The 27,037-nt window shown below is 36.1% G+C and overlaps 2 protein-coding genes and 1 long non-coding RNA gene across 7 annotated transcripts in view; 1 reads left to right on the top strand and 2 right to left on the bottom strand.

Moving 5' to 3' along the window:
• Window positions 1–228: 228 nt before the first annotated feature.
• scrn2 (secernin 2) lies at window positions 229–7,748 on the bottom strand. Its single transcript, XM_051138854.1, is given in 10 exon segments — window positions 229–633; window positions 724–887; window positions 3,288–3,456; window positions 3,531–3,696; window positions 4,163–4,241; window positions 4,243–4,379; window positions 5,624–5,823; window positions 5,905–6,086; window positions 6,656–6,818; window positions 7,536–7,748. Coding segments are annotated over 9 exon segments (1,281 nt in total). The 5' UTR covers window position 6,818; window positions 7,536–7,748; the 3' UTR covers window positions 229–611.
• A 1,688-nt stretch (window positions 7,749–9,436) lies between these two features.
• LOC127183052 (uncharacterized) lies at window positions 9,437–12,615 on the top strand. The gene is made up of 5 exons (XR_007829991.1): window positions 9,437–9,739; window positions 10,336–10,396; window positions 10,636–10,782; window positions 10,879–10,951; window positions 11,978–12,615. It is a non-coding gene; the product is annotated as an uncharacterized LOC127183052 (long non-coding RNA).
• A 2,018-nt stretch (window positions 12,616–14,633) lies between these two features.
• suco (SUN domain containing ossification factor) overlaps window positions 14,634–27,037 on the bottom strand; it is a 66,877-nt gene continuing 54,473 nt past the window's right edge. For all 5 annotated transcript variants that reach the window (XM_051138203.1, XM_051138204.1, XM_051138205.1 and 2 more), the window contains 6 exons: window positions 26,926–27,013; window positions 25,247–25,351; window positions 24,983–25,131; window positions 23,348–23,439; window positions 20,317–20,372; window positions 14,634–16,940 (listed from right to left, as the gene is read on the bottom strand). In XM_051138203.1, the coding sequence (XP_050994160.1) occupies window positions 16,434–16,940; window positions 20,317–20,372; window positions 23,348–23,439; window positions 24,983–25,131; window positions 25,247–25,351; window positions 26,926–27,013 (997 nt within the window). In that variant the 3' untranslated portion in view covers window positions 14,634–16,433. The remainder of the gene's footprint in view (window positions 16,941–20,316; window positions 20,373–23,347; window positions 23,440–24,982; window positions 25,132–25,246; window positions 25,352–26,925; window positions 27,014–27,037) is intronic.

The following is a 27,037-nucleotide window of genomic DNA, read 5'->3' as shown; positions in this document are numbered from 1 at the left end:
GTAGTAGTGGCTAATAGCTTACTGATCTAGGGTCAGTTTTTAAAATTCACTGGGTGAGATCACTCAAAACAACTCATATTTAATGGCATTACTTATTTGTATATTACATTTAATAGGTTACAATTTCAAGAAAATGAACCTGGACATTGGCCGTTTTCTGGGTTTTCCACCACTTCCACTTCAAACATCCATGAGGTGGTCTGTGTTTCAGTAATAATAAAGATGCCAGACATTTTGAATCATTGATATTTTATTATGTTTCTCCTCAGAGGGTCAGTCTGGTAGCCCATCTCTTACAGGAATGAGAAGTGTTTTTCCCTAACATGTCTTCTCTCACACATCTACCCACAGCACATACACACCTTAGTAATCTATCACAAACCGGTTAATGTGATGCGTATATGACGGCCCTGTGCGACAATTACACATGATTATGGTGATGCACTCACATGAACATCTAGGGTGTTTTTTTTTTTAAGTTACAGTTAGTGTGGCATGGACATCACAATTAGTTTGGCATGGCATCAGGGGAACTAGGAGAGCAGGATTTGAGCAGGCAGGAACCCGTGCGCTCTGGACTGTCTCTCTCTCTCCAGGCAGATCAGCAAGCACTAGTGACATTCACAACGACAACTGCAAAACAGCCACAAGTTACAGGCAATATCAGACAGTGGAAGTCACAGGTCAGATGTGTGAGAGATACGCTGACATTTCTCTGTTTACCTGCTCTGTCTCACTGGTAGAACTTGATCTCGGCGTCCACGCAGTCGAAGAACAGATCCCCGAGCTCCTGGCCCTGTATCTCCCCCCCTGAGCATGGCTTCGATCTCCTCAAGACACTGAGACTCCAGGTATCTCATAGTCTCCTGTAGAGAGACTCCAGCATCCTGACACACACAAACACACAGGGCTGTTAGAGGAATATTGCAGATTCAGTGCAAGTTAAGCTCAGTGAATGCAGTTGTGGCATAATATTTGATGACTACAAAAATCATTTCCACTCGTTTGCCCTTTTTAGCAAAAATATGGGTTACAGCAAGGCACTCACAATGAAAGTGAATACAGAAGTCAGAAAGAGCTTTATTACCAAGTATGTTTACACACAAAAGGAATTAGTCAATCAGTTATTGTTAAAATACTCACTTATTTAATAATATAGAAAAAAATCTCTTAACATTTTCTGTTATATCCAACTTCCATTTCAATTTTAAAGGAACAGTTCACCCAAAAATGAAAATTCTGTCATTAATTACTCACTCTCATGCCGTTCCAAACCTGTAAGACCTTCATTCATCTTCATTTTTTCAGAACACAAATTAAAGGGGTCATCGGATGCAAAGTTCACTTTTTCATGTTGTTTGAACATAATGTGTTGGCAGTGTATGTGCACATCTACCGTATAATGATAAAAATCCATGCAGTGGTTTTTAATTAATCTGTAAAAATAATATCCCCTTTTTCAAATCGAGCCATTCTCAGATGCCTAGAGGCCGCTCCCACGATAGTTGATCGACATGAGCGTCTTACCTCAGATCAGCTGTAACAGTCCGACCTCCATTGTTTCGATGCTGGAGCAGGGATGTAAGTTAGACAAGAATATCTCTGATTGAGCGATTGAGGTGTTGTGTTGCTGGATGTAATAATGAACATAGTGGTCGTCATTTACCCCCGACATCTGAGCCACTGAAGATGCAGTAGATTACGTTTGTTTGTGAAGGGAATGCGCCTCCCGATCTACATAAATGCGTCTATGTTCACGCAAATCATTCATGATCCAGCTTCACTTACAGCAGAAGTGAGTATAAGCGTTTTTTTTATGAATCTCTGCAATCACTTTTCCTAATAACGTCCTAGTTAGCAAGTTTAGCGGCTAAACGCGGCTAAAGTAAACAGGGTCGTCACTCCACAGAGAGAAGAGAGGGGGCGGGGCGAGCAGAGCTCATTAACATTTAAAGCAACCTCGACCAGAACAGGATGATTTTTGCAGAGCTGATTTTAGCAAGGTAAAAAGGGTGTTGTTTTACACTACCATTGAGAATTTTTAACCAAAGTATATTATAGATTTTTCATTAAGACCTTAATTATCATAACTTGTGAAAAATGGGCATCCGATGACCCCTTTAAGTTATTTTTGATGAAATGCGATAGTATAGACAGCAACATAACTAAAATGTTCCCAGGCCCAGAAATGTAGTAAGGACATCAGTTCAGGACAGCTATGAGAATACTTTTTGTGCACAAAGAAAACAAAAATAATGACTTTATTCAACAATTTCTTCTCTTCCATGCATCCATTGTGGAACTCTCAATAATGGTAGGAAATGGTGACTTGGAGGAGAAGAATTGTTGAATAAAGTTATTTTTGCAAGGAAAGCCCCTTGTTTAAGCATTGTGTAGTCAATGCTTGTGTAAGCAGCCACATATGTGACCCTGGACCACAAAACCAATCATAAGGGTCAATTATTTGAAATTGAGATTTATACATTTGAAAGCTGAATAAACAATCTTTCCATTGATGCATGGTTTGTTATGATAAGGACAGTATTTGGCTGAGATACAATATTTGAAAATCTGGAATCTAAGGGTGCAAAAAAATCTAAATATTGAGAAAATCACCTTTAAAATTGTCCAAATTAATTTCTTATCAATGCATATTACTAATCAAAAAAAATTAAGTTTTCATATAGTTACAGGGAATTTACAAAATATCTTCATGGAACATGATTTTTACTTAATATCCTAAAGATTTTTGACATAAAAGAAAAATCGATAATTTTGACCCATACTATGTATTTTTGGCTACTGCTGCAAATATACCCATACTACTTGAGACTGGTTTTGTGGTCCAGGGTCACATATGATATGTTGTTTTTGAGGTACATTTTTATAGTACATTAAAGAATGATCATGTGACTTATGTACGCAAGGTGACCTGTAAAGCTGTTTCCACTGAAGTTTTGCAAAATAATTCTTTTTCGAATTGCCTGACAACCACTTCATGCAAGCGTAAAATTTTTTAGTGATATATGGGAGTTTTTGCGAAAATTGACATGTTTCCATTGGGCATATTTTTAACTGGCAATTTCAATTTGCTGAATTTGAAGGGTAATGGAAACGCAGCTAATGTGAACAGCTATACAAAAACAGATCCGAGCAAAAAAAAGTGTGAATGTGAGGCCTTAAAAATTAGTGTATGAAATATGCTACAGTAGAATTTGTAAGCTTCATATTCAAAATGTTAAAAAAGCAAACTAAAAAACCTTTGTTCTCCATTTTCTCAGACTTACAGGACCGGTCAGTGCCGTCTGGTGGGCTTTGTACAGCTCGTGTTTCCTGTCCACCTGGTGCTGGAATCGAGGCTGTGTCCTAACAGGATCGTCTGGGCCGTATTGAGGAGACATCACCATGCTGACGGGCCTCATGCACTCCGAGAAGATAAAAGGCTTGAATACAGACCTGAAAGAGAAGAATCAAAGTGTTAAGAGTTCACCCTGGCAGTATAGGTTTGAGCTGATCTTTGTTCGTCACACCTGGAGGGGTCCGGTGTGGCAGTGAAGAAGTGAATGCAGGGCATGTCTGGGTTGCGTGGGAGGATGGACACCATGCTACCCGTAGTACAGAAGCCCTCCGAATCCATACAGATCCCGCTGGCCTTGTCCCTCAGGATGCTCATCATCACCTCGGCCGTCACCGAGCCTGAGTAGAGCAGCAGGGGTCAGGAGAGGAGAAAAACATGTGGCAGGTACATATTAAGGCATGTGATTCAATATATTGACTACATAATTACAATGAATATATAAAATACACAGTATTAATATTACAGTAAATTATTAGAAACCGAAAAGACAAAATATTCTAAGTAAATAATGCCATAATAAAAAAAGCAACCAATTTTTATCCATGCTTTTAACAATAAGTGCTTAAAAAAAGAAAAGCAATGAATGTAAGTGCAGTGTCTAAACAGTAGATGGCAGTATTCAACATTTTAATGGATACACTCTTCAAAATAACAAAACAACTATGAATAGCAAGAGTAAGGATAAAACTCATCTGCATCTTACTGCCACCAAAACACTTTAAGTGCACGTTTCGGAAACCTAAATATAACATTTCAAGTTTCCTCTTGTAAACACAAGCTGATGGGAGAGTAAAGCAAACGTACCGTCGTGCTGCTGAAGGAGGGCTGTGCCGCCCATGTAGCGCTGCTTGGCCATTTCCATCCTTGCAGGGGGGGTTTTCAGGGCTGAAGACAGCAGAGAAGCTGAACTCCCCCTCTCCGCTCCACCAGCCCTGAGCCTGAGCCACAGCACGCAGCTCTGGATGCTCCGCAGAGATCTCTGTGCCTATCGTCAGCTGGTTAGAGATGTTCTTGACTCCCTCTGACAAAATAAATAACCTCGGGTTTATTTTTAAAGATGGATTTTTTAGATACAAGACTCTTATATCAATACATGAGATGTCAGCATCATTACTCCAGTGTTCAGTGTCACATGATTCTTCAGAAATCATTCTAATATTCTGATTTATTATCAATGGAAACAGTTGTGCTGCCAAATATTTTTTTTTTTTGGAAACTGTGATACTTTTTCAGGATTCTTTGATGAATAAAAAGTTAAAAAGAACGGCAATTTTTTAAAATAGAAATCTTTTCTAACAATATAAGTATTTGCTATCACTTTTTATCAATTTAGCACATCCTTGCTGATTAATTTCTTTCAAAAAAATAATAAATAATAAATAAAAATAATAAATAAATGTTCTGACCTCAAACTTTTGAACACTAGTGTATATTTTTACAAAAATAGATACTGTTCTTTTTTAGTTTTTATTCATCAAAGCATCCTGAAAAAAGTATCACAGGTTCCAAAAAAAAAATATTAAGCCGCACAACTGTTTCTAAAATTATAATAATTCAGTATATTAGAATGATTTCTGACTAGACTAGAGTAATGATGCTTAAAATACAGCTTTTAATCACAAGAATAAATTAGATTTTTTTTATAGAAAAACATCATTTTACATTGTAATAATATTTCACAACATTAAATATATGGCTGATTAAAATTCAGCTTTGCAAATTATATTTTAAAGTGTATTAAAATAGAAACCATTATCTTACATTATAATAATATTTTACAATATTACTGTTTATTTCTGTATTTTTGATCAAAGAAATGCAGCCATAAGAGCTATTAATAGAGGTGTTAATATATTGTTTTATTAACCCTCTGGTGCTAAAAATGATTATTCTATAATTAATTTACCATCATCATTATTATTATTATTTTTTAGACACTTTATCAGAAAGGTACTTGGTAAAGGTTTTGGCACTTGCTATGTGAACAAAAAAAAGGCTGAAAAATGCTCCTGAAAGAAACGATCATACCTGTACAGTTCTTTTTTAAAACTTTTTTTCACTTCAGCAATAATCTGTCAAGTGTCTTCTTTAAAAAGAGACTACATTTATCATTTACCAATTTCAATTATTAACCTTTCATTGTAATATTAACTTTTAATTGTTTACCAGGATGAAACATGACTGTCCTTTATTATGGATCTTTTCAGAAAGATCCTGAAAGAAAAACAACGCATTCACCACTGACCACGAGTCGTCCTTCCTCACCTGTGACTTTCTGTGCAGCCCAGAGTTTCCCAGCAGTCTCTAGAACCCAGGCTTCCTGTCGGTCCACTAGTAAGAAGGTATTATGGTAACTAAAGTGTTCGGCGGCCTCCCTGCAGGCTCCGCCCTGGCCGTGTTGCTCCAGCAAACCTGTGATCACATTCAGAGCGGCCCACGCGCTGTCCCCGCGCTCCAGACCCAGCCTTGACGCACAATATACATCATCTGGTCAATATTAAAACTAGAAAACAGGAAGATAAGACATTTGCTTGTTTTTAGCATACCGAACCAAGTCCATTCCCAGCAGAGCTTCTTCTGGATCCACAGGCTCCTTGGTCCAGATGGCCTCATTCCCAATACACACACCACGTTCATTAGCCCCCATCTCAGCCCCCCAGAGCCAAGCGGGTCTGCTCAGCACAACCGCATGAGTGTGCTCTGCTTGGGGAATGGAAATGTATGTGCACTACATGGAAAAGAGAATCACCTGTAAATCATCTATAGAGGGTTTGCACATATGTCACGATTTGGTCAGCAACCCAGATGCGTGACCATATTGGCGATACTCCTGAATACATTGTTCTGCTAATTTATGCTGTCTAAACCATGGAAAAAGCGTGTAGAAGCTGCTAAATCACATAGAGAAGAAGTAAGCAGAAAAGAGCGCAGGTAATAGGTGGTAAAGATACGTACGAGCAGTATTAATTAAGATATTAGCCTAATATTTCACCTACCAGATGGAAAGTGATTAGAACAAACATGAATGTTGTCAAGATTAATGCCCTGGATGTCCAAATGTATTTCCCGGTCTGACCGATTAGTACAGCCCAAAAGATTACAATAATTGACAATTTTCTAAAATCTAAAATAGTCCAAATATAAAAACATATTATAGATGTACCGTAGTGATTCAGGATAAGCCAAAAACACGGTTTGGGAAATGGATTCACAATGTACTTGTTTATTATATACATTTAATACATTTTGGACACACACAAAAAAGTTAGGGACGACGTAATGAAAAAGTCGATTCACCTCCACTGTAGATCCAGGAGTGTGTGAGGATGCTGGGTAATACACCACTTCCTGCACCTCATCTCTCGGCCGGTCAGAGTTCTTACCAAATATCACATAATCTTCTTTTGAACCCGGGGGCAGAGATACAAAACAGTCACATGATCGAGGCGGTTCAGCCATCCTATAGCAAATCAATGCAAAAGGATCAATGCACTGGATCATATTCAAATGATCATAACATACCTATGCGCAATGAAAAAAATACTAGTGTGGAAAAACGACTGATAAAATATGATATGCATAGACTTTTAAAGTTTAAAAATAGCAAAAAGCAATGAAAAAATTTTTAAATAAATGAAAAATTACAAGAACTCCTATAATAATTAATTGTTTAATATTTCAAATATTTTATTCATTTTATTTTTCGAGTAATATGAAATTTAGGTATTTAAACACTGCCGAAAATCCAAATGGTAAATATAAATATTCCAAATAATTAAAATATTTGTATATAAACATTACTATTTATTTTGAACGAAAGGAATAATAAAATATAATTTTGTAAAAAAATATTTCAAATAAGAAATAATGAAAAAATAAAATAATAGGTTTCTTCCAGTAGAAAAAAAAACGTAGAAATATTGCTTAACATTGCTTAGTAATAATAATAATAATAAATATTTATTAAAAATGCAATACATAAAATATATACTATAATATAAATATTTCAAGAACTACAAATCCTGTTGGATTAACAGGAATGTCTCCATGAGAAAGTATGGATAGCGTGTCGTGCGGGTTCGTGTAGCAGCAGTTAAACGTCCTGCACTGACAGGAGTGTTGAGGATTACTGTAGTGTTAAGTCTGGACTACTAGTATAGACGGCTTATCGCCTGACCTCCATTTAACGGATTCTTCAGCTCCGATCTTCAGATGCACAACTGAATCAAATCTGCTTTTTAAACTGTCCTATGCACTGAATGCATTGCTTTAGAGGAGACGATTTTATTCTCTGATAGTGAGAAGAATTGATGGCCTGTGTGTCTGATAACGAATCATCGATATAAATATTCAATAAAACTCGTGCATCAAAATGAACGCGTGACATCCACCTGCATGCTGGATTTGGCTTTTATTAGTGCTACTCTCATTGTCTAGCGCACGTTCGAGTGTATTTGATGAAGTTATTATTACCTTAATAAGCTCCAGATCTGTCAGCGAGCCTGTGAGAGGCAGGGCTGAGACTGATCAACCTGCTGCGGCACACACTTCACAATAAAAGTCCCCTAAACACAACTGTGCGCGGCAGGGCGGAGAACAAGGATGAGAATGATGAAGCTGCTACTTCAGACACTTCAAAATAAAAGTCACATGACTCAACTGAACCGATAAATTGCAACTTGTATTTTGTATTTTTAAGAAAACACTATAAGGACAAATAATGCATAGAACTATGAATATATAAATAACAGTTTTTAAAAAAAAAAAAAAAAAACATTGTCCAACAGTGACACCGGGTTTTAACAGACCCCCTATAGCGTGCGGTGAGTTTGGCGGGGGGTATGGGTGAGAATGAATAGAGGAATGTCATGTGAGAGGAGGAAATGCCTCCATCGCGATATGATGTGATATGACTGGTTATGTTTGGCTGTGATTTGTTCATGCAATAAATCCTTGTGTTCTTGTGTTTGTGCACATTCTGAGTTTGTGACAGTGTTGCCAAATTAGCCACTTTGTGAAGTGACTAAAACTGCAATTCATCGACTGCCCGCTAGAGACTGGCTACAAAAGGGAGTCAATCCTATAGACTCCCCATGTTAAAATGCCCAAATTTACAGCACAAAAAATATGTTTACAGCCTGGTTCAAAAAGTGGTTTTGGTCTATATAGCTAATTCTGCCCTTCATGTCAACTGTGAGGGGGGTGAATTTGTTTGTAACTCATCCGTTTAAATTATATTAAGCCTTAAAATTCTGCATAATTTAGGGCGTGGCCCCTTGAGTGACAGGTGTATTACCGCTGCTGTCACCACCGTCGCGTTAGGTGGGCGTGGTTTCAACAAACTAGCTCCACCCACGTCCCGCCTCTTTGCCCATTTTTGATTATCCGGGAGTGACGTGTAGTGACTCTGTTCAGTTAAAATAAATATTCTGTTGCATCTCTGATTCCACATGCAAATATAGCCGAAATCACAGCACAGGCATTCTCTTGTATTTGTATATATATTTTTTTAATTATTAGACGACAGCTCGATTATAAACCAGTATTTTTGTGCAGATGAACATCTTGGAAGAGAAAGCTGGTTATGTAGTCTTAAAAGGCCACAATCCAGTTACTATTTCATATTCAAATTCATATTCTGGCAACAGAAACACTAAAATATTTAAATGTAAAGTTTAATTGAGAATTTATTTGGCTGTATTAAAATACAGTATATGAGCAGAGGCAAATGTAAAAGGCAATACAACGCAATGACGTCATTAATATGCAAATTAGGATATGACGTCATCATGCAACATTTTGCAAGCGACTTTTAGGGAAGCTTTAGCTACTTTTGAATCAGTCTGAATGAAAAATAAGACTTAAATGACATGAAAACATGACCTGTGGGAATTTTAAATTTCTGAAACAATAAATAAATAATAATAATATATATATATATATATATTCATATATATATATATATATATATACACACACACACAGTACAGTGCAAAAGTCTTACGCCACTAGTATTTTCATCAGCTGAAAATGGTTTAAAGTTAAAGTCTGTCTTTTGCTGTAGTGTGTCAGTACACTGAAAAAAGTGCACAAGGCATGTCATTACTCTAAAGAATTTGTTATACTTGAGCTAACTCAAAACATTTGATTTTCTGTCTAGCCATCAGTGTAATGTAAAAAGTTTGGTTGATTTAAATTAAAAGTAAGTCTTGTTAGTGTAAAGTAAATACATTTCTGTAAATTAAATTAAAAATATTGGTTTCCATTGTCACGTGACTTCTAACGTCATCCGTGGTCGTGCGTGTCGACGTTCAGCTTTCCGCCATCTTGTTATACCGCATGGATGAACTCGGCGTGGTAAAACGGGAATCAAGAAAATTGGTAAGTAATTTTAAACATACGTTTGGACTTATTATTAATATTATACATATATGATTTCATAAAATATTATGTTGTACATACAGTTAGTATTACTAGTTTGACGGCTCTAACTCTGCTAGAAGGTTTACAAGTTTCCCTCATCACCATTTTAAACCGAGTGGAAATAAAATAATAATAATACAAGTAAACTGCTTGAGGTGAGATGGATTGATATTGAAATGTAGTATAAATACTGTTTCGGGTATGCTGGAGTGCGATACATCAGCGTGCATGTACTTTATGGATGGCGCCGTCATGTATAATGTACATGCACGCTTCAGACGCTTTGTATGGACGTTGTTATTAAGCTTTATTATTATGATGATTTTTATTGATTTATTATGAAGCTCGCGTTCGCAAGGTATTCGCTGTCCTTACATGTATAGTCTCTCATTTATGATTAATGTTAACACATTACGTTAGTTTAACCAAACACGTCTTTAGTGATGTGCCTAAACACTTATTTTAACGTATCGCGTCGACCAGCTTACCCAGTAAAGAAGTCGTCTGTTTACTTTTATGTGAGCCAGTTTGTTATTTCTCTTTGTCTTTTGTAGGATGGGGTACAGCTGAACAACAATTATGACAGGTTTTGAATAAACCAGTCACATGAAAAACGTAAGTAATTTGCACCTTTTAATTATTGCTTTATCTAAAAATGTTAAAATGTAAGTGACTAATCCTGAATTTTCATAGTTTTTACCATGGGATTGTAGTATGTAGTGTTTTTGAAAATGTCTTGGGTGCCTTAATTATACCTTTTGTTGTTTAATGCTTTGTGTATATATGTATTTTTAAAACTAGTTCTCAAAGTGAAATCATTTTTTTCCTGAAGTCTATGTTTCTCTTTCTTACAGATTAATGCCGAATTTTTGCGCATCACTACCCTACATTTAAAATCGAGAATTATGGCCTCTTTGGACAGACAGAGCTCTTAGCTTCTCCAGGTTATTAGGAGCAAAGGTGGAGTCCTCCATGAAAAAAACGTTCAAGTTATGGATCAGGTATTGGTTGCATGCGAAAAAAAAAAAATTGCTTGTGACAATCAATTTAGTAGTGTTTTGGTCTAATAAAAACAATACACCTTGAACATTTTGTAGAGTCTGGACATATGCATCAGAATAGATCATGTACCTTGGTGAAGATGCAAGCTGTCTGATCAAAGAATACCAGGTAATGTAGACAATGCAAACTACTGAAATTTTCTCCAACCATGTTTGCCATAAAGTTATATTTCACTACCAAATCAACATTTCCCCATGTTTTACTCGCCGTCAAGGCATCCTATCTGAATATGGTTATATTCTTGAAGAACAATACAGGCAAAGTTATAATCCTACATATCATTTTACTTCCAAGAGGTAGAACGGGAGTGAATTGTTGACTTTTTGAAGCTTCAAATAGTGCATCTGTCGATCAAAAAAAACTGCTCGACACGGCTCTGTGGTTTTAGCAAAGGTCTTCTCAAGCCTTGAGGGTGAGTAAAACGTAGGGAAATTTTGATTTGGTAGTGACATATCGCTTTAAAGCAGTTGAAGTAATTGTTTTATCATTTACACATCAGCCTGTGTGACTTTCTTCCACAGAACACAAAAAGAATATATTTTGAAGAATGTTGTTAAGAGCCCCCATTCACTTGCATTGGTTTTGTGTCCATACAATAATAGTGAATGGGGGCTGTGCTGTTCTGTTACCAACACTGTTCAAAATTCTGCAGAGGACGGTAATTCACACAGGTTTGAAATGACAAGATGGCGTGTAAATCATGACTGTGAACTACTCCTTTAAAAGGGGTTGGTTCACCCAAAAATGCATTTTCAACACTGTTGAGTAGATTGATAATTGCCACTGATTGGCCATTGTGGTACTGCACTTAACAAATATTTCTGTAATTGTCTACAATGGTCAACATGTGAGTGTTTGATTGTACACGTGTTTAAGTTTTTAAAAGCATTTTCAAAGCCAAAGAGAGTGTAAAAGTACGTCTTCATCCGAAAATGAAAATTTTGTCATCACTCACTCTACTCTTGTAATAAACCGTACAAATTTAATTTTTACATTGAACACAAATGAAGATATTTTAATGTAAATTGCGACACATGTTTGGGCTCTACATTGACCTCCATAATAACAAATTATAATAATAATTTTTTTTCTTCCAAAGTCCCTCAATTATTCTCTGTTCTTGTATGTTTTTAGGCTGACCAGAGGGAGGAAGCGGAGAGAGAATTTGAAAAGACCACCATGGCATTTTTTGTAATCCGCGAAAGTGATGCTCTTAGTTGTGCACTGGGCATTTCCATTGTCACTGACGGTGTGGAAGTACTAAATGAGTTGCTCTCTGTTGCATGTGCTTGTGCCATAATGTTTGGACACATTTATGCACTGAACTTAAAATATCCTGAAGGACTCAAATATACCTTTGAGGCCTTTCAAAAAATAATCATGGACATAGAGAGTAAGCAGATGAGCCGAAGGGTGCAGAACCTCTCTTCAAAGCTGCAGGAGTACATTTGTTTCCTTTGACCCAGCTACAGTGTTCTGCTGATGGTAAATTTCTTTGAAGATGTTGGACTGTATAAAGCCTTTTATACAAAGTTAACCGTACTACTGTTTACTAAACCTGATTTGTTTTATCTATAAGTTGTGTTATCTAGGGTTTGTTAAATAGTTTACCCAAAAATGAAAATTCTTTCTTTGTTTACTCATCCTTAAGCTATTCAAGTATTTAACTTTAATTAAATTTGGTTCAGAGACATTTTATGACAATTTTGATAAGTTTGAGATAATTGAGATAAGTTTCATTTTGGGGTAAACTATTCCATGAAGGTGAAAATAATTTTTGTAATTTATTTTTTTATTTTTACCATTGGCTAATTTGGTAGGTATTTTATTAAAAGTGTTTGGTTTTACACTGCCCATTTTAAACCAGTTTTCTAAGTGACTGTTCATGGAAAGATTGCATGTTTCTCGTTGAAACGATAACTGATTCTTATGGTGAATCTACATTTTATCCAGTGTGTCTATGTATATGGATACTAAAAACTGTTATACAGTATGTTTTTATAACAATACTATACACATGGTAGAGATTATGATAAAAATTGTCAAGTTTATGATGTTTATATTGTTTATTGGTATGAGGATACTGTACACATTGTACAAAAAATTGTATTATGAGAAAATAAATTGTCAGAAGTTTGATGCTTGAAGTCATTCATCTTTGATGATAAAATTACAGATTCTGAAAGTAAATAAATTTATTTGTATTACATTTATATTTTGAGTTGTATTTGGTTGGATGTAAAGTAAAATAATTAAGTTAATACAAAGAGAAAACATTACGACAAAGTATAATTTAAGATTTTATTAAACTTAAAAACTTTACTTGATTCAAAGATACTTTTTGCTTTGGCTAAGTAATGGATAGTTAATTCTTTTCAAAGTAAAAATTTAACGTTGATAAAAAGTAAAGTAATTAGATGTAACAAGTTGACGCAAAATTTTTACTTTGATCCAATGAAACACTTTTTTCAGTGTAGGAAATATCAGTTTACATTTCTAAACATTCATTTTGCCATTAATTTGCCAAAAATAATAATCCAGTGAGATTTTTGTGTGGAGCACAGGCTGTTGTCAGACTCTTTGTGCAAACTGATCTCTCCATCATTCAATCCAGTCTGTCTTAAGAAACAGAAAAAACTGCGACAGACTAAATTCAGAAGAACTGTGGCAACATCTCCAAGATGCTTCAAGAGACCTACACCTACAAAGCTACAGTACTGTTAACATTTTTAGCCAGTTAGGCACATAAAATGAGGATGCTGTCAAAAACAATGTCATAAATAGATTTTCTTTATCAAAGAACTTCTATTAACTAAAATAAATCAGCATTTGATGTGACCATCCTTTGCGTTTAAAGCAGCTTTTGCCCTGTGTGCACTTGTGCATAGTTTTTCAGGAAGCTTTTCGGGTAGGTTACTTGAAACATCTTGGAGATGTTGAAACAGTTCTTCTGGATTTAGTCTGTTTCAGTTTTTCCGTTTCTTCATGTCATTCCAGAGACAGACTGGATGATGGTGAGATCAGACGTCTGTGTGGAGCACTGGCTGCTGTCAGACTCCTTGTGCAAACAAAAATCTCACTGGATTATTACAATTAATGGCAAACAGAATGTTTGGAAATGTAAACCCATATTTTTTTACTGACACACTACAGCAAAAGATAGAAATAACTTACTTTAAACCATTTTTTAGCTTGTGAAAATACTAGTTGCCAAAACTTCTGCACAGTACTGTATATCGAAGTTCATCAAACATCATACAAGAAAGGGTACTGTTTTGGTTTTGACCTATCACTTATATACAGCAGTCGACATTTGAAGCGGATCAAAAAGGTTCAAAGTTTTCCTAAAACAAGAACCGATATTGTTTTGGTTTAAGGACAACTTTGATGAAAGGTTTTGATCCACTTCAAATGTTGACTACTGTGCATTTGGACGGTCCTTTGGTTTTTGTGTAATTGCACAAAGCATTAGTATTTGAATTCAAAGTCAAGGAGTCATTTAACCATGTATTAGTATTTTTTTGGACTCAATCTTTGTCCTTAAAACACACTGAAATGCACAAGTTCATATAATTTATAGTGTAATCCAAACTGACTGCATTCAGCTTTATAGATGCATCTAGGATAATTCGGATTTAAATCTGTGCAGCTACTTAAACACTTAATAATCAGAAAACCACTGAAATGACAAGTTGTGTTACCACTATTTTATGCCTACAATATATGCTATAGATGCCTTCTTGGGTTTAAATGCTCGTACTATAGCATGACAGCAATAAAACACACTTAATAAAGACAACAAAGTGTTTTTATTTATAAATTCACAGTTTCTAATGGCACTACACTGCTGTAGTTACAATTGGAAAACAACTTAAAATCAAATACTGTGCAGTTCGTCCTCAAAGATGATGAGATTTCATTTGGGCGCCACCTAGCGGACGTTTAAATAAAATCAGGCATCCGCCACTAGAGGGCGCCGTACTAAGGAAAGCCTGGGGCGAAAAAGCACTTGTACAAGGTGTGGTGTAGAAAAACAAAGGCATGTGGAGTTCTCCAAAGTGCACAGGAGAGACACACGCAGCGCTCTCTCTACTCACTGGGGTACTGGAAAAGAGTCTTCACCATACACACTAATGAGAAAACATCCATACACAAACTCCACAAGCATATATCAATTTCCATTCAAAAGGTAGTAGGACATGTAGCATGGAAATCAGAGATGGTCCGTCGCACGCCATCCCAATCTTTCCCTTTTATTGAAATCGTGAGTCTGATAAAAGGTCAACGATGGGATCATCTGCATGAGAGAAAACACTTACAATCTTACACGACACAGAAACGCCACTAGGATGTCGAATGGTCTCGGGTGCATTAAAAACAACTATGAAAACACGCATACACATACAAAGTGTGTTAAGAAGGAAATGGAGTGTGTGAATAGAGAAGATGCTTGACACACACACAGATAAACTTTACACATACATGACAGACGGTTGCTTTGCTGGACTCATGCATAATATTTAGCTCGACTTTTAACGATTCACCTCGAATCCAGTAACTCAAAACTCGTCCGAACAAATCCAGATGATCAGATGTACAACATCTCCATAATTATATAATGCTTAATTTGATTTGAATGCAAAATTAAATCAAGATCCATCCAAAATAAAGCTGAAGTTGTCAGAATCCAGCTTTCTCAAATGACCAGAAAAGATAGAGTGCACAAACTTTTGAAAACAGGAAGATGTCCGTACCATTTGTGTGTAAATCTCTAACATGGAGGTTGAAGGGGCCACTGTATTTCTTATATCACATGACCGTGATCTCATAGAGCCCGGGTCACATTTAAATAAATAAATACATAAATAATTACCTCTAAAAATAACAGAATGTCCCCCGTAAACTCCCCGTGTACATATGAAGCGAGTAAAAATTACAAAATGAATATCAGCATGTGACGGCGCCATTGAACAAAGAAAATGAGCTGTAAACATGCTTGAAAAAGCTGGAGACTGAACATGAGATGCTGTGGGGTGTATGAGAGTGTTCAGGCCCAGCCTGGACTTGTTGGTCAAACTAGATCGTGATTCGAATAGGAGAAAAAGACTTAACAAGAACTGGATCTGATCTTCATTCAGCTCTGTTCACTGGATTGAAGCCCTGTGCTATGTGACGTCACTGGTCCCACAAACCAACCACAGACTGGCGTAGAGTCACACACACTCACAAGAATTACATTTTCAACGAAGGAAAAGAGCGAGTGAGAGAGTGTTAAAGGGACAGTGAAAGAGGAAATGACGACCTGAGGGTCATGTTAGTGTAAAGAAACACGTTGAATGTTGTGGGCCACCCTGCTCGCTGTATCGCATCGCGGCACCTACATCCGTTCAGAGACAAATCGAGTCCCATTCATACTTTTCAAATGTTCAAATCTCCCCAGAAGATAAAAAACATAAAGGGAATAACAAAAAACAATCCTGAATGGATAAAAAAGGCACGTAAGAACCAGGATGTAGTGAAGACGGCGTCAGGATCAGCGCTTACAAACAATCTCAAAACAACTGGTGGAATAAGCGAAAGAAGGAAAAACTCAAACGCGTCCTGTCACAGCTGTCCTTCCGAATGTGGCCACGCCCAAATCTGCTTTTCCCTTCATGAGCTCCTCTAGCGTGGGCATGACGGTCACAGGAAGTGGCGCGTGCAGTATCTCCCCCACACGTCGGGCTTCCTGTTGGTCTGCGTTCTTTGACTTGCGTCGTTTTAGAGACCTCTTCTCTATCTTGCTCTTGGCTAGAGGGATGGTCAGCGCAGGCTCGTCGTTGCACAGGATGGGGTCGTGTCCGTTCACGGAGGGGGCGCTGCTGAAGGACTCCTCGGACAGTGTGGAAACTGAGCTCTCGGAGCTGCCCTCTGATGCACAGTCTCTGGACGAGCAGGTGGACAAGTAGCCGTTGCACGTTGACGGCAGGAATTGAAGAGAAGATGATGATGACGATTCGCCGTTGAATCGGGGCTCGCCGTTAACACCCGTCGCTGAGGGGACGGACGCCCGGAGGGTCTCCACTCTGTCTCCTGCTTTTGTCTTGCAGCGCTTTTTCTGAAAGACACAAATGGGAGATGATTTTGAGTCTGCTTGATGCATTTAGAAAGGTGGTTAAACATCTAAAGCCACTGTAACCGTTTTTGCGCTGAGTGAGTTTAAACGAGTATATAGATGCGAACACTTCATCAGACACTAAGAATGATAAGAATAAGAGAAATGATAGCACAACAATACAATCACTATGATTACGTGACGATACACACGAGGGCAGAGAAAACAAGGGATCATTTGTGGAGAAGCAGAGGCCTGTTCACACCGAGACAGATGTTTGGACAAATAAACGTCTTTATTTGAATGGACATCTGTTAATGCGTCTGTTTAGACTGACATGAAAATTTGCATTTTAAATTTTGCTTTTTTTATTGCATGGTGTTCTAATCCCTTTTCCATCATGCAGCGACAAAAACTGATTCACTCAAGTGACAGAACAACGTTGTTATTGGTAACTAAAACTAAAACTAAAAAAAGTGTTTTGAAAAGAGATAAGTAATTACAGAAAAAAATTAAATAAAACATAAATAAAAAAAAAATAAAATAATAATATTAATAATAAAACTTAAACCTATTTTTTTTTCAGTTGCTTGCCAAAACAATATTTCGCATTTTTGTTTAAGTACTAAATAACTAAAAATAAAATGAATAAATAAAAATTAAATGCCACCACAGCATTTTAGTGCCATATTAAAAAATAAAAAATTATGGAGATTACGAGATTAAAATCAATATATTTTGAGAAAAAATGAAAAGTTACAAAAACAAAATCAAAAGATTTTGAGAATAAAGTCAAAATTGTAAAAATTAAGTCATTGCAATGAGAATAAATGAAATATTTTTAGAATAAAATCAAAATTACTAGAATAAATGTGAAATATTTTGAGACAAAAAGTCAAAATTATGAGAATTAAGTCATAGCAATTACAAGAATAAAGTCAAAAAAAATTTGAAGTCAAAATTACAAGAATAAAGCCTAGATATTTTGAAAATAGTCAATATTACGTGAATAATTCGTAAATATTTTGAGAATAAAGTCAAAATTACAAGAATTAAGTCGTAGCAATACGAGAGTAGTCAAAATATTTTGAATCAAAATTACGAGAATAAGAGTCTAAATATTTTGAAAATAGTCGATATTACGAGAATTCTTACATTCTTTGAGAATAAAGTCAAAATTACGCGAATTAAGTAAAAAACAGAGAATAAAGTCAAAAATTACGAGAACGAAATCGTAGCATTACGAGAATAAAGTTGAAATATTTTGAGAATAAATTCAAAATTATGAGAATTAATTTGTAGCAATTACAAGATTAAAGTTATAATATTTTGAGAGTATAGCCTATATTGCACAAAAAATATTTCGACAATTCACAAAATATTTCAACTTTATTCTCGTATTGTTACGACTTTGTTCTCGTAATTTTGACTTTTTTCTCAAAATATTATGTCTTTAATTCCAATCCTAGATGTTTATTTTTTTTTACGTGGCACTAAAATGCAGTCGTAAAATACTATATATACACATTAAAAAAAAGATACAACTTATTTTTAAAATTAAAATTAAAGTAAAAACTGAAAATATATTTTAAAAAATTCTACAAAATATTAACAAGAACTATAATAGTATATCAATGATATTAAAATAACACTACTGAATAGCACAGGAAGGATCTGAAACAGGCTTTCGTCTCTGCACTCTTGTATTTGGTACTGTTTAACATAGTGAATACAAAAATCTGGACGGCTGTTTGAAAACATGTAAATACAATTTGACTTTTTACCAAAGTTGTGTACCAGGGTATTTCAGCTTTTCTGTGAGCCTCACTTGAAGGGGTCCTATTATGCTCTTTTACAAAGTCTTGATTTTGTTTTGGGGGTGTACTAGAACATGCTCTCATGCTTTATTTTTCACATAATTTACATTACAATACCTTTCTCCCAGCCTGGCACAAATAGCTCGATTAGTTCCGGGTTTAATGAAGGCCCGCCATCCGAAAAAAGGAAATGTGTTGTGATTGGTTAGCTGTCCCACTGCGTTGCAATTGGCGGTGGTTTATGAGAATGTATCGGTGAGAGGAACTGACTGTTTACATGGCGTTTTCTTTTCATTTACCCATCTATGATGTATTTAAAAGTAGCGTTCATAAGCACGGAGCTGCTTTGTTTACAGCGGTAACCACAGAAACGTAATATCACTATTATTCCATAAGCGCCACCTGCTGGCAAAGACTGAGTTTGCGCACTTTCAGTCTGTCTGCTGTTTTTCCCTAAAGCATCTTTTCATTTTTAATAAAATATTAATAATAATTTAAAAAAAATTTGAACAAACAAATAATGTTTGGACTTTAGTTAGGCTAATAGGTTTAGGTGTGGTATTGAAATTGGAATCAAGAATTGTACAATTTTATTTGGTATGTAAAATGTTGGTGTCATATAAGCTTATTTATTAAAATAAAAGATAACATGAGTCAAAAACAAAGATAACAGCAACTATTTAATTTTTTTGTGCCAGGGCCAGTGAAAATTTTGACCGGGCAAGTAAAAATTTTAACCAAAATTTTAAGAAAAAAATCCTTAGCGTTGAGCCCTGAATAGTGAATCTTACGTTTTAAACAGAGATATTTTTCTTAAGAAAACGCATCGATTTGCTACAGGAGACCCACGGGAGCCATGTGAGGTACTTTTTATTATAGATGGATGCACTTTATTAGACTTTATTAGACTCCGATTGCATTCTTCTGAAAGAAGGAAGTCATATACACCTAGGATGCATGGAGGGTGAGTAAATAATACTCTACAGTAGCGTTGAGTCCTATCCTGTCCAGCCTGTCAGATCGCAGATACATGATATTATCGTGCTAGCTAATTTAATAATTTTAAATACTTAGTTTCATTGCCCGGATCCAGCTCCAGCATAAAGGCTAAAAGCAGCCTAACATTATCAAAAAACATAAATCACTGACTGAATGAACAGAAACTAGGCTAAACTGTAGTTTATTTAAGAAGTAGTTATGATAATAATACAATACCAACAGTTTTTGTTTGGTATTTTTGTTGAGCATAGAGTTGAAAATTAGTTTAAAGATCTGTTGAAATAAAACCTGAATTCTCAGTCAGCAAAGAAACGGTTAACTTCATGGCCTGTCAGACAGACTAACTGGAAAGAGCTGCGTTCCAAAACACTCACTGCTCTTCATATGAAGTAATTTCTAAAAAAAAATGTATGCACTTATTTGGTTCTTACATATTCATTAGCTAACTGTAAAATTGGAGAAAAGAAAGACAAGATCTGCTAAACTAGCAGTGAGTGGTTTTGAAACCCTGCCTCAGTCCCACTACTGTCATCAACACACAGCGGCCGAAACAAACTTCATACCTTTTTCTCTGGAGAAAACCTTAGAGGTTCTACAATGTACAAGTCATCAGGACCTACTAAAGAGGGGAGAGAGGGGGCAGGTTAACGGAATGGTATGGCAAACAATAACACAAGCATGACAACACTTGCAAGTAGTAGCACAGACTTCTAAGCATTTTCCTGCTGTTCTTAATGGGTGAATCTGTTATTCAATTGTAATCCACCCTGTTTTGTCCTTGTTTTATTGCCACCACAGTCTGCATGCGGTAACCATGGCTGCAGCATCAATTGTTGTCATTGGGATGCATTTGAAAGTCAAGTTTTGATTTGCATATCTGTAAATTCAACACTCAGTAATCCATTAAATGCACCAGATTTTCCCACTGTTACTACTTGCAAATGTCTAACATGTGCCAGCCAAAAGCATCATGTGCTAAAAATATCCAACCTTTGCCTTATGAATGCAAACCACTGACGAGCTTCACACACTCCAACACACACACATACACACAATGCTGCAGCAAAATGTGAGGAAAAAGTAACAAAAACATAATTTCTTTTCAATTAAAAATTATTCAAATAACATAAACTGTATGTGTAAAACAATGTATTTACTGTTACATTTAACTACATTTTCGCACATTAAATTTAATATTATATAGATTAAAATGAGTTATTATAGTTTTAAATGTCCATTTGTTAGTTAATATGCAAAGTGATTCATTTAGCTTGAAAATCAATACACTGGTTTCTCCAAGTAGCTAACTTTTTATTTTAAAACAAATTGCACTAAATTAACAGTTTTAATTTAGCTTTTAGCTTGTAAAAGTAAGTGTATTTACTTAAAGGAGAAGTCCACTTCCAGAACAACAATCTACAAATAATTTACTCACCCCCTTGTCATTCAAGATGTTCATGTCTTTCTGTCTTCAGTCGTGAAGAAATTATGGTTTTTGAGGAAAGCATTTCAGGATTTTTCTTCATATAATGGACTTCAACTGTGATTTTGAAATTCCAAAATGTAGTTTAAATGCAGCTTCAAAAGGCTCTAAACGATTCCAGCCAAGGAAGAAGGGTCTTATCTAGAGAAACGATCTGCCATTTTTTCAGAAAAATAAAACCTTGTATACTTTTTAAGCACAAAAGCTCGTGTAGCACAGGCTCTGGGATGCGCGTTCACGACATACTGTTGGATCATGTTATGAATCAAATTACTCGAAAAAAGATTCGTTCATTTTGCTGAACAAGACTCAAAGGTCAGAGTCGGTAAAATGATCCGAACTTCCCATCACTACTACGAATCACGTCTAAGTTCATGGTCTGTGTACTCCGGCTCAAAAAGGTAGAGTATGGCGAAAAACTCCATCTTATTTTCTCCTACAACTTCGGAATCATCCGACATCGTTGTAGCTTTTTGTTTGTAAACAGCATTTGACTTACTTGCACTTTGTTAGTCTTTGCGCGTTCGCTTTGTAAACACTGGGTCTGTAGTTCCGCCTACATTCGGCGTGACCTTTCTACATGATTTAACAGTATGTTGTGAACGCGCATCTCAGAGCCTGTGCTACACAAGCTTTTGTGCTTAAAAAGTATACAAATTTTTATTTTTCCAAAAAAATGACTGATTGTTTCGCTAGATAAGACCCTTCTTCCTCGGCTGGGATCATTTAGAGCCCTTTGAAGTCGCATTTAAACTATATTTTGGAAGTTCAAAATCGGGGGCACAGTTGAAGAAAAATCCTGAAAGGTTTTTCTCAAAAACCATAATTTCTTTACGACTGAAGAGAGAAAGACATGAACATCTTGGATGACAAGGGGGTGAGTAAATTATTTGTAAATTGTTCTGGAAGTGGACTTCTCCTTTAAACGATCAGTTCACTTAATTAAAATTCCCAGATAATTCACTCTCCCCATGTCATCCAAAATGTTTATGTCTTTGTTTTTGTTTTTTTTTCAGTCGAAAAGAAATTAAGGTTTTTGAGCAAAACATTCCAGGATTTTTCTCCATGTTGTGGACTTCAATGTTGATTTAAAAAAAAAATAAATAAATAAAAAATAAATAAATAAATTAATGAATTAATTCTCTATCTTTGTACTTCGGTTCAAAAAGGTAGGGTAGGGCAAAAAACTCCATCTAATTTTCTCCTCCAACTTCAAAATCATCTGACACCGTTGTTTTACCTTTTCATAAAGGGCGTTTGACTTTCTTTGCATGTTTGCTTTGTAAACATGGGTCTGTACTTCGGCCTACATCCTACCCTCCGATTATGTAATGTGTGAGGTCGAGCTAGTGCAAGATCAGTATTTGTGGTTAAAAAGTATATAAATTTGAAATTCCTTTAGAAAATGACTGATTGTTTCACTAGATAAGACCCTTATTCCTTGTCTGGGATCATGTAGAGCCATTTGAAGCTGTACTGAAACTGCAATTTGAACCTTCAACCCATTGGCTCCCATTAAAGTCCACTATATGGAGAAAAATCCTGGAATGTTTTCCTCAAAATCCTTCATTTCTTTTCGACTAAAGAAAGACAGACATGAACATCTTGAATGACATGGGGTGAATAAATTATCAGGACTTTTTTATTCTGGAAGTGAACTAATTCTTTAAAGTAACATATCTGATCAGCGGACTCTGGTGGCGCCAAGCATGAGGCAAGACTCTGTTGACATTCAATTACAAAAGCACACTGCGCTCCAGCATAGGTCACGCTGATATTGAGTTATCGCCAGACACTGTGGAACTAGTGACAGCTGCACTCAAAACTAGATCAAGCTGTAAAGTGATCTGTGTGGTATTTTATACAAAAGGACGTGATTCTTTTGACAGCAGCAGCCAAAATGAGAGCACACAACGTAAGTGGGAAGATGTGATGTTAGTGGGCATTATCTTGGGTTTTCAAGCTGTAAGAAATGAATATGGTGGAGAGCAGAGTAAAACAATGTGTGTTACATGACAGAAGGGGAGCAGTTACAGAAAAAGAGGGAAAGACAGAGAAAGAAAGAGAGCTCTGGCATCAAAGCTCTCCTTAGTATTGAAGATGACTCTTACGTTCTGACGTGGGCAGCTGAAACGACTTTGAACGAACGAGAGGGCAAGAAACTCTCCGTTTCAGACTCATATCATCATATGAGGAAAAACACCTGAAAATAAGAAAGAGAGAAAACATTCATAAATACACTCTATGCAAGTATCCAATTATGAAAGTCAACATTTGGCCAATGTATTAACATTATTGTACATTAAACATCAAAAATAAAACAGTAATATTGTGAAATATTAATACAATGCAAAATAACTATTCTCTGTTTGAATATCTTTTAAAATTTAATTTATTCCTGTGATGCAAAGCTGAAATTTAGCACCATAACTCAAGTCTTCAGGGTGACATGCTCTTTCAGAAATCATTCTAATATTCTGATTTGTTGCTGAATTTTTTTTATTATTATTATCAATGTTAAAGGAGAAGTCCACTTCCAGAGCAACAATTTACAAATAATTTACTCACCCCCTTGTCATCCAAGATGTTCATGCCTTTCTGTCTTTAGTCGTAAAGAAATTATGGTTTCTGAGGAAAACATTTCAGGATTTTTCTCCATATAATTGACTTCATTGGTGCCCCAATTTTGAACTCCCAAAATGTAGCTTAAATGCAGGTTTCTAGCAAAACGATCTGTCATTTTTTTTTTCCCGAAAATATACTTTTTAAGCACAAAAGCTCGTGTAGCACAGGCTCTGGGATGCGCGTCCACAACGCTACATACTGTTGAATCACTTTGAAAGGTCATGCGGAACATAGATGGAACTACAGACCCAGTGTTTACAAAGCGAACGCGCAAAGACTAAGGAAGTGCAAGTAAGTCAAACACTGTTTACAAACAAAAAGGTACAATGATGTCGGACGATTCTGAAGTTGTAGGAGACAATAAGATGGAGTTTTTCACCATACTCTACCTTTTTGAGCCAGAGTACACAGATCATGAACTTAGACATGATTCGTGATGTCGTGGACGTGCATCCCAGAGCCTGTGCTACATGAGCTTTTGTGCTTAAAAAGTATACAAATTTTTATTTTTCGAAAAAAATGACAGATCGTTTCACTAGACAAGACCTTTCTTCCTCGGTTTAGAGCCCTTTGAACCTGCATTTAAACTACATTTTGGAAGTTCAAAATCGGGGCACCAATGAAGTCCATTATATGAAGAAAAATCCTGAAATGTTTTCCTCAAAAACCATAATTTCGTCACGACTGAAGACAGAAAGACATGAACATCTTGGATGACAAGGGGGTGAGTAAATTATTTGTAAACTGTTGTTCTGGAAATGGATTTCTCCTTTAAAACAACATTTGTGCTGCTTAACTTTTGTGGATGACATCACAAAGGGTTAACTCTAAACTAATATGCTATTGAACCGGATACGTGTTGCCAGCTATAAACATGTCATCAGTTTACATAACTTGTAAAGCTCTGCTCATCAAAAAGACACATAAATCAGTCTTCAGCTCATGTCCTTTCAGTTTGTGTAATTTTTTTCAAGCTATTCTGCCAGTAGTTCACATGACAGAAAACTGACTGCAGGGCCTTGAGAACTCCTTGCTGCAACCCTGAGAATGCACTGTGATCTTGCGTAATGAATTCTGAATTTCATTCTGACACATTTGATTTATGTGTGTGTGTGTTATACCTCTTAGGGCTGGGGTAGTGGTTGCTCATGGGAATGGTTGAGCTGGTGGTCTGACTGGGTGAGCTCCTGCAGCACTGCATACAGAGTAGCAGACCCAGCGTCAGACACAGGATCAGAGACAGCACCAGGTAACTCTGTCTGTCAGACACCTATAAAACACAGTAAACACAACAGGCTTTAAATATTGTTGTACATTACTCGGTGGGCCATGATATTAAACATTAGGTGGGGAAGGAATGAGATAAGAAATGCATGTTTGCAGACCTCTCGCTGTAGCTGAGCAACAGTGGCAGACAGGTTCAGCATGATCCTGGTGGCATTCTCAAGCTGGCTCTGTAACATCTGTATAGACTCCGTCTGTTTCTGGTCCTAAACACACACACACACACACACACACACACACACACTCATGTTTGTTTTTGTGAATTGTGGGGACTTTCCATAGACTTCTATAGTTTTTATACTGACCAAACGATATTGTCTATCCCCTAAACCAACCCTAACCCTAAACCTAGCCCTCACAGAAAACATGTTTGCATCATTACATTTTCAGATAAACATCATTTACTATTTTTAATCATATTTTAACACTGTGGGGACCGCAGGCCAGTCTGAAAAATTTCAGGTTTTACTATCCTTGTGGGGACATTTGGTCCCCACAATGTAGCAAAAACAAGTACACACACACACACACACACACACACAGATGCAAACAGTTATAGATATAAAAACATGCCGAACACTTAGCTTTGTGCACAAAAAGTACTCTTGTAGCTTCATAAAATTACGGTTGAACCACTGTGACATGGACTATTTTAACAGTGTCCTTACAACCTTTCTGGGCCTTGAACATGTCAATTGCATTGCTGTCTATGCAGGGTCAGAAAGCTCTCGGATTTCATCAAAAATATCTTAATTTGTGTTCTGAAAATGAAGGTCTTACGGGTTTGGAATGACATAAGGGTGATTAATTAAATAAATAATTTTCATTTTTGGGTGAACCCTTTAAATCACACTTGTATCAATGTCATTTTATTGAATTTTCAGTTGTGATATACTGTCTCAGTCTAAATTACATTCACACTGGTGATTTAGAAGCCAAACAAATTAGAATATACTACTACTACTACTACTACTACTACTACTACTACTACTACTACTAATAACAATTTTATATTATTGTTATTCCTATGACAGTAATAGACAGTAAATGTAATATTTCAAAGGTATATTATTTTTGCTTTACGCTACAGTAGGGAAATAACAATACTTCTTCCTTAATTTCTACACTTGAAAGAGATATTTTAAATTTGGACTGCAGTAACGTTACCCATTTAAAACACTAGCTGTCAGCAATTCATACTGCACTTTTAAGCTTTTATTTTGATGCAAACAGAAACAGCAGTAGAGCTTTTATTTTGAAGGAAAACTCCAGCTTCAGTGAAAACAGGCTTACAAAAACGAATCTCACTACAAATCTAGTGAAATGCTGTAATCATCTGCCGTGAAACTTAAACATAACTGGTGGCCGTTGCGTTCCCAAATGTGTGCCAAACTCAGCACGTGCAATTAACGAGTTCAATGCATTCACTGTGAACTGAACCGCTCTGAGGCACGGAATACACCGGATCATGAGCTGATCGCTTTGAAACGTGCAGCGCAAACAGACTTGATGAAGGGATTAAACCATGTTGTGCTTTGGTTTTAGTTCATTTGACAGATACTGTGCCAAACCATAATGGCTCAAAACACAACTTTACAGACCTTTCATGTTAGAATATTTTAAAAATCTACACTTTTTGGCCGGAAGACCTATATCGTTTCATATCGTCATGTGACCATGATAAGATCAAGATCGTTTTGCTATCACAATACCACAATATTGATAATATCGTTACTTCCCTAGTAATATACTTTAAGATAAAGTTCTGACTGATAATAACCTGCTCTTCTGCGATTCTGGAGGTGTTCTGCAGTTTAATGATGGTCTTGTTAAAAGCCCGTTGCATCTCCTCCATCTGTTTACGATACCTGTGTAACAGCAGAAGAGATCAA

Source organism: Labeo rohita, chromosome 20, assembly GCF_022985175.1.
Source record: "Labeo rohita strain BAU-BD-2019 chromosome 20, IGBB_LRoh.1.0, whole genome shotgun sequence".
NCBI classification, from domain to species: Eukaryota; Metazoa; Chordata; class Actinopteri; order Cypriniformes; family Cyprinidae; genus Labeo; species Labeo rohita.
The sequence above is the reverse complement of the archived record's forward strand: the minus strand, read 5'-3'. Positions and strand labels throughout refer to the sequence as shown.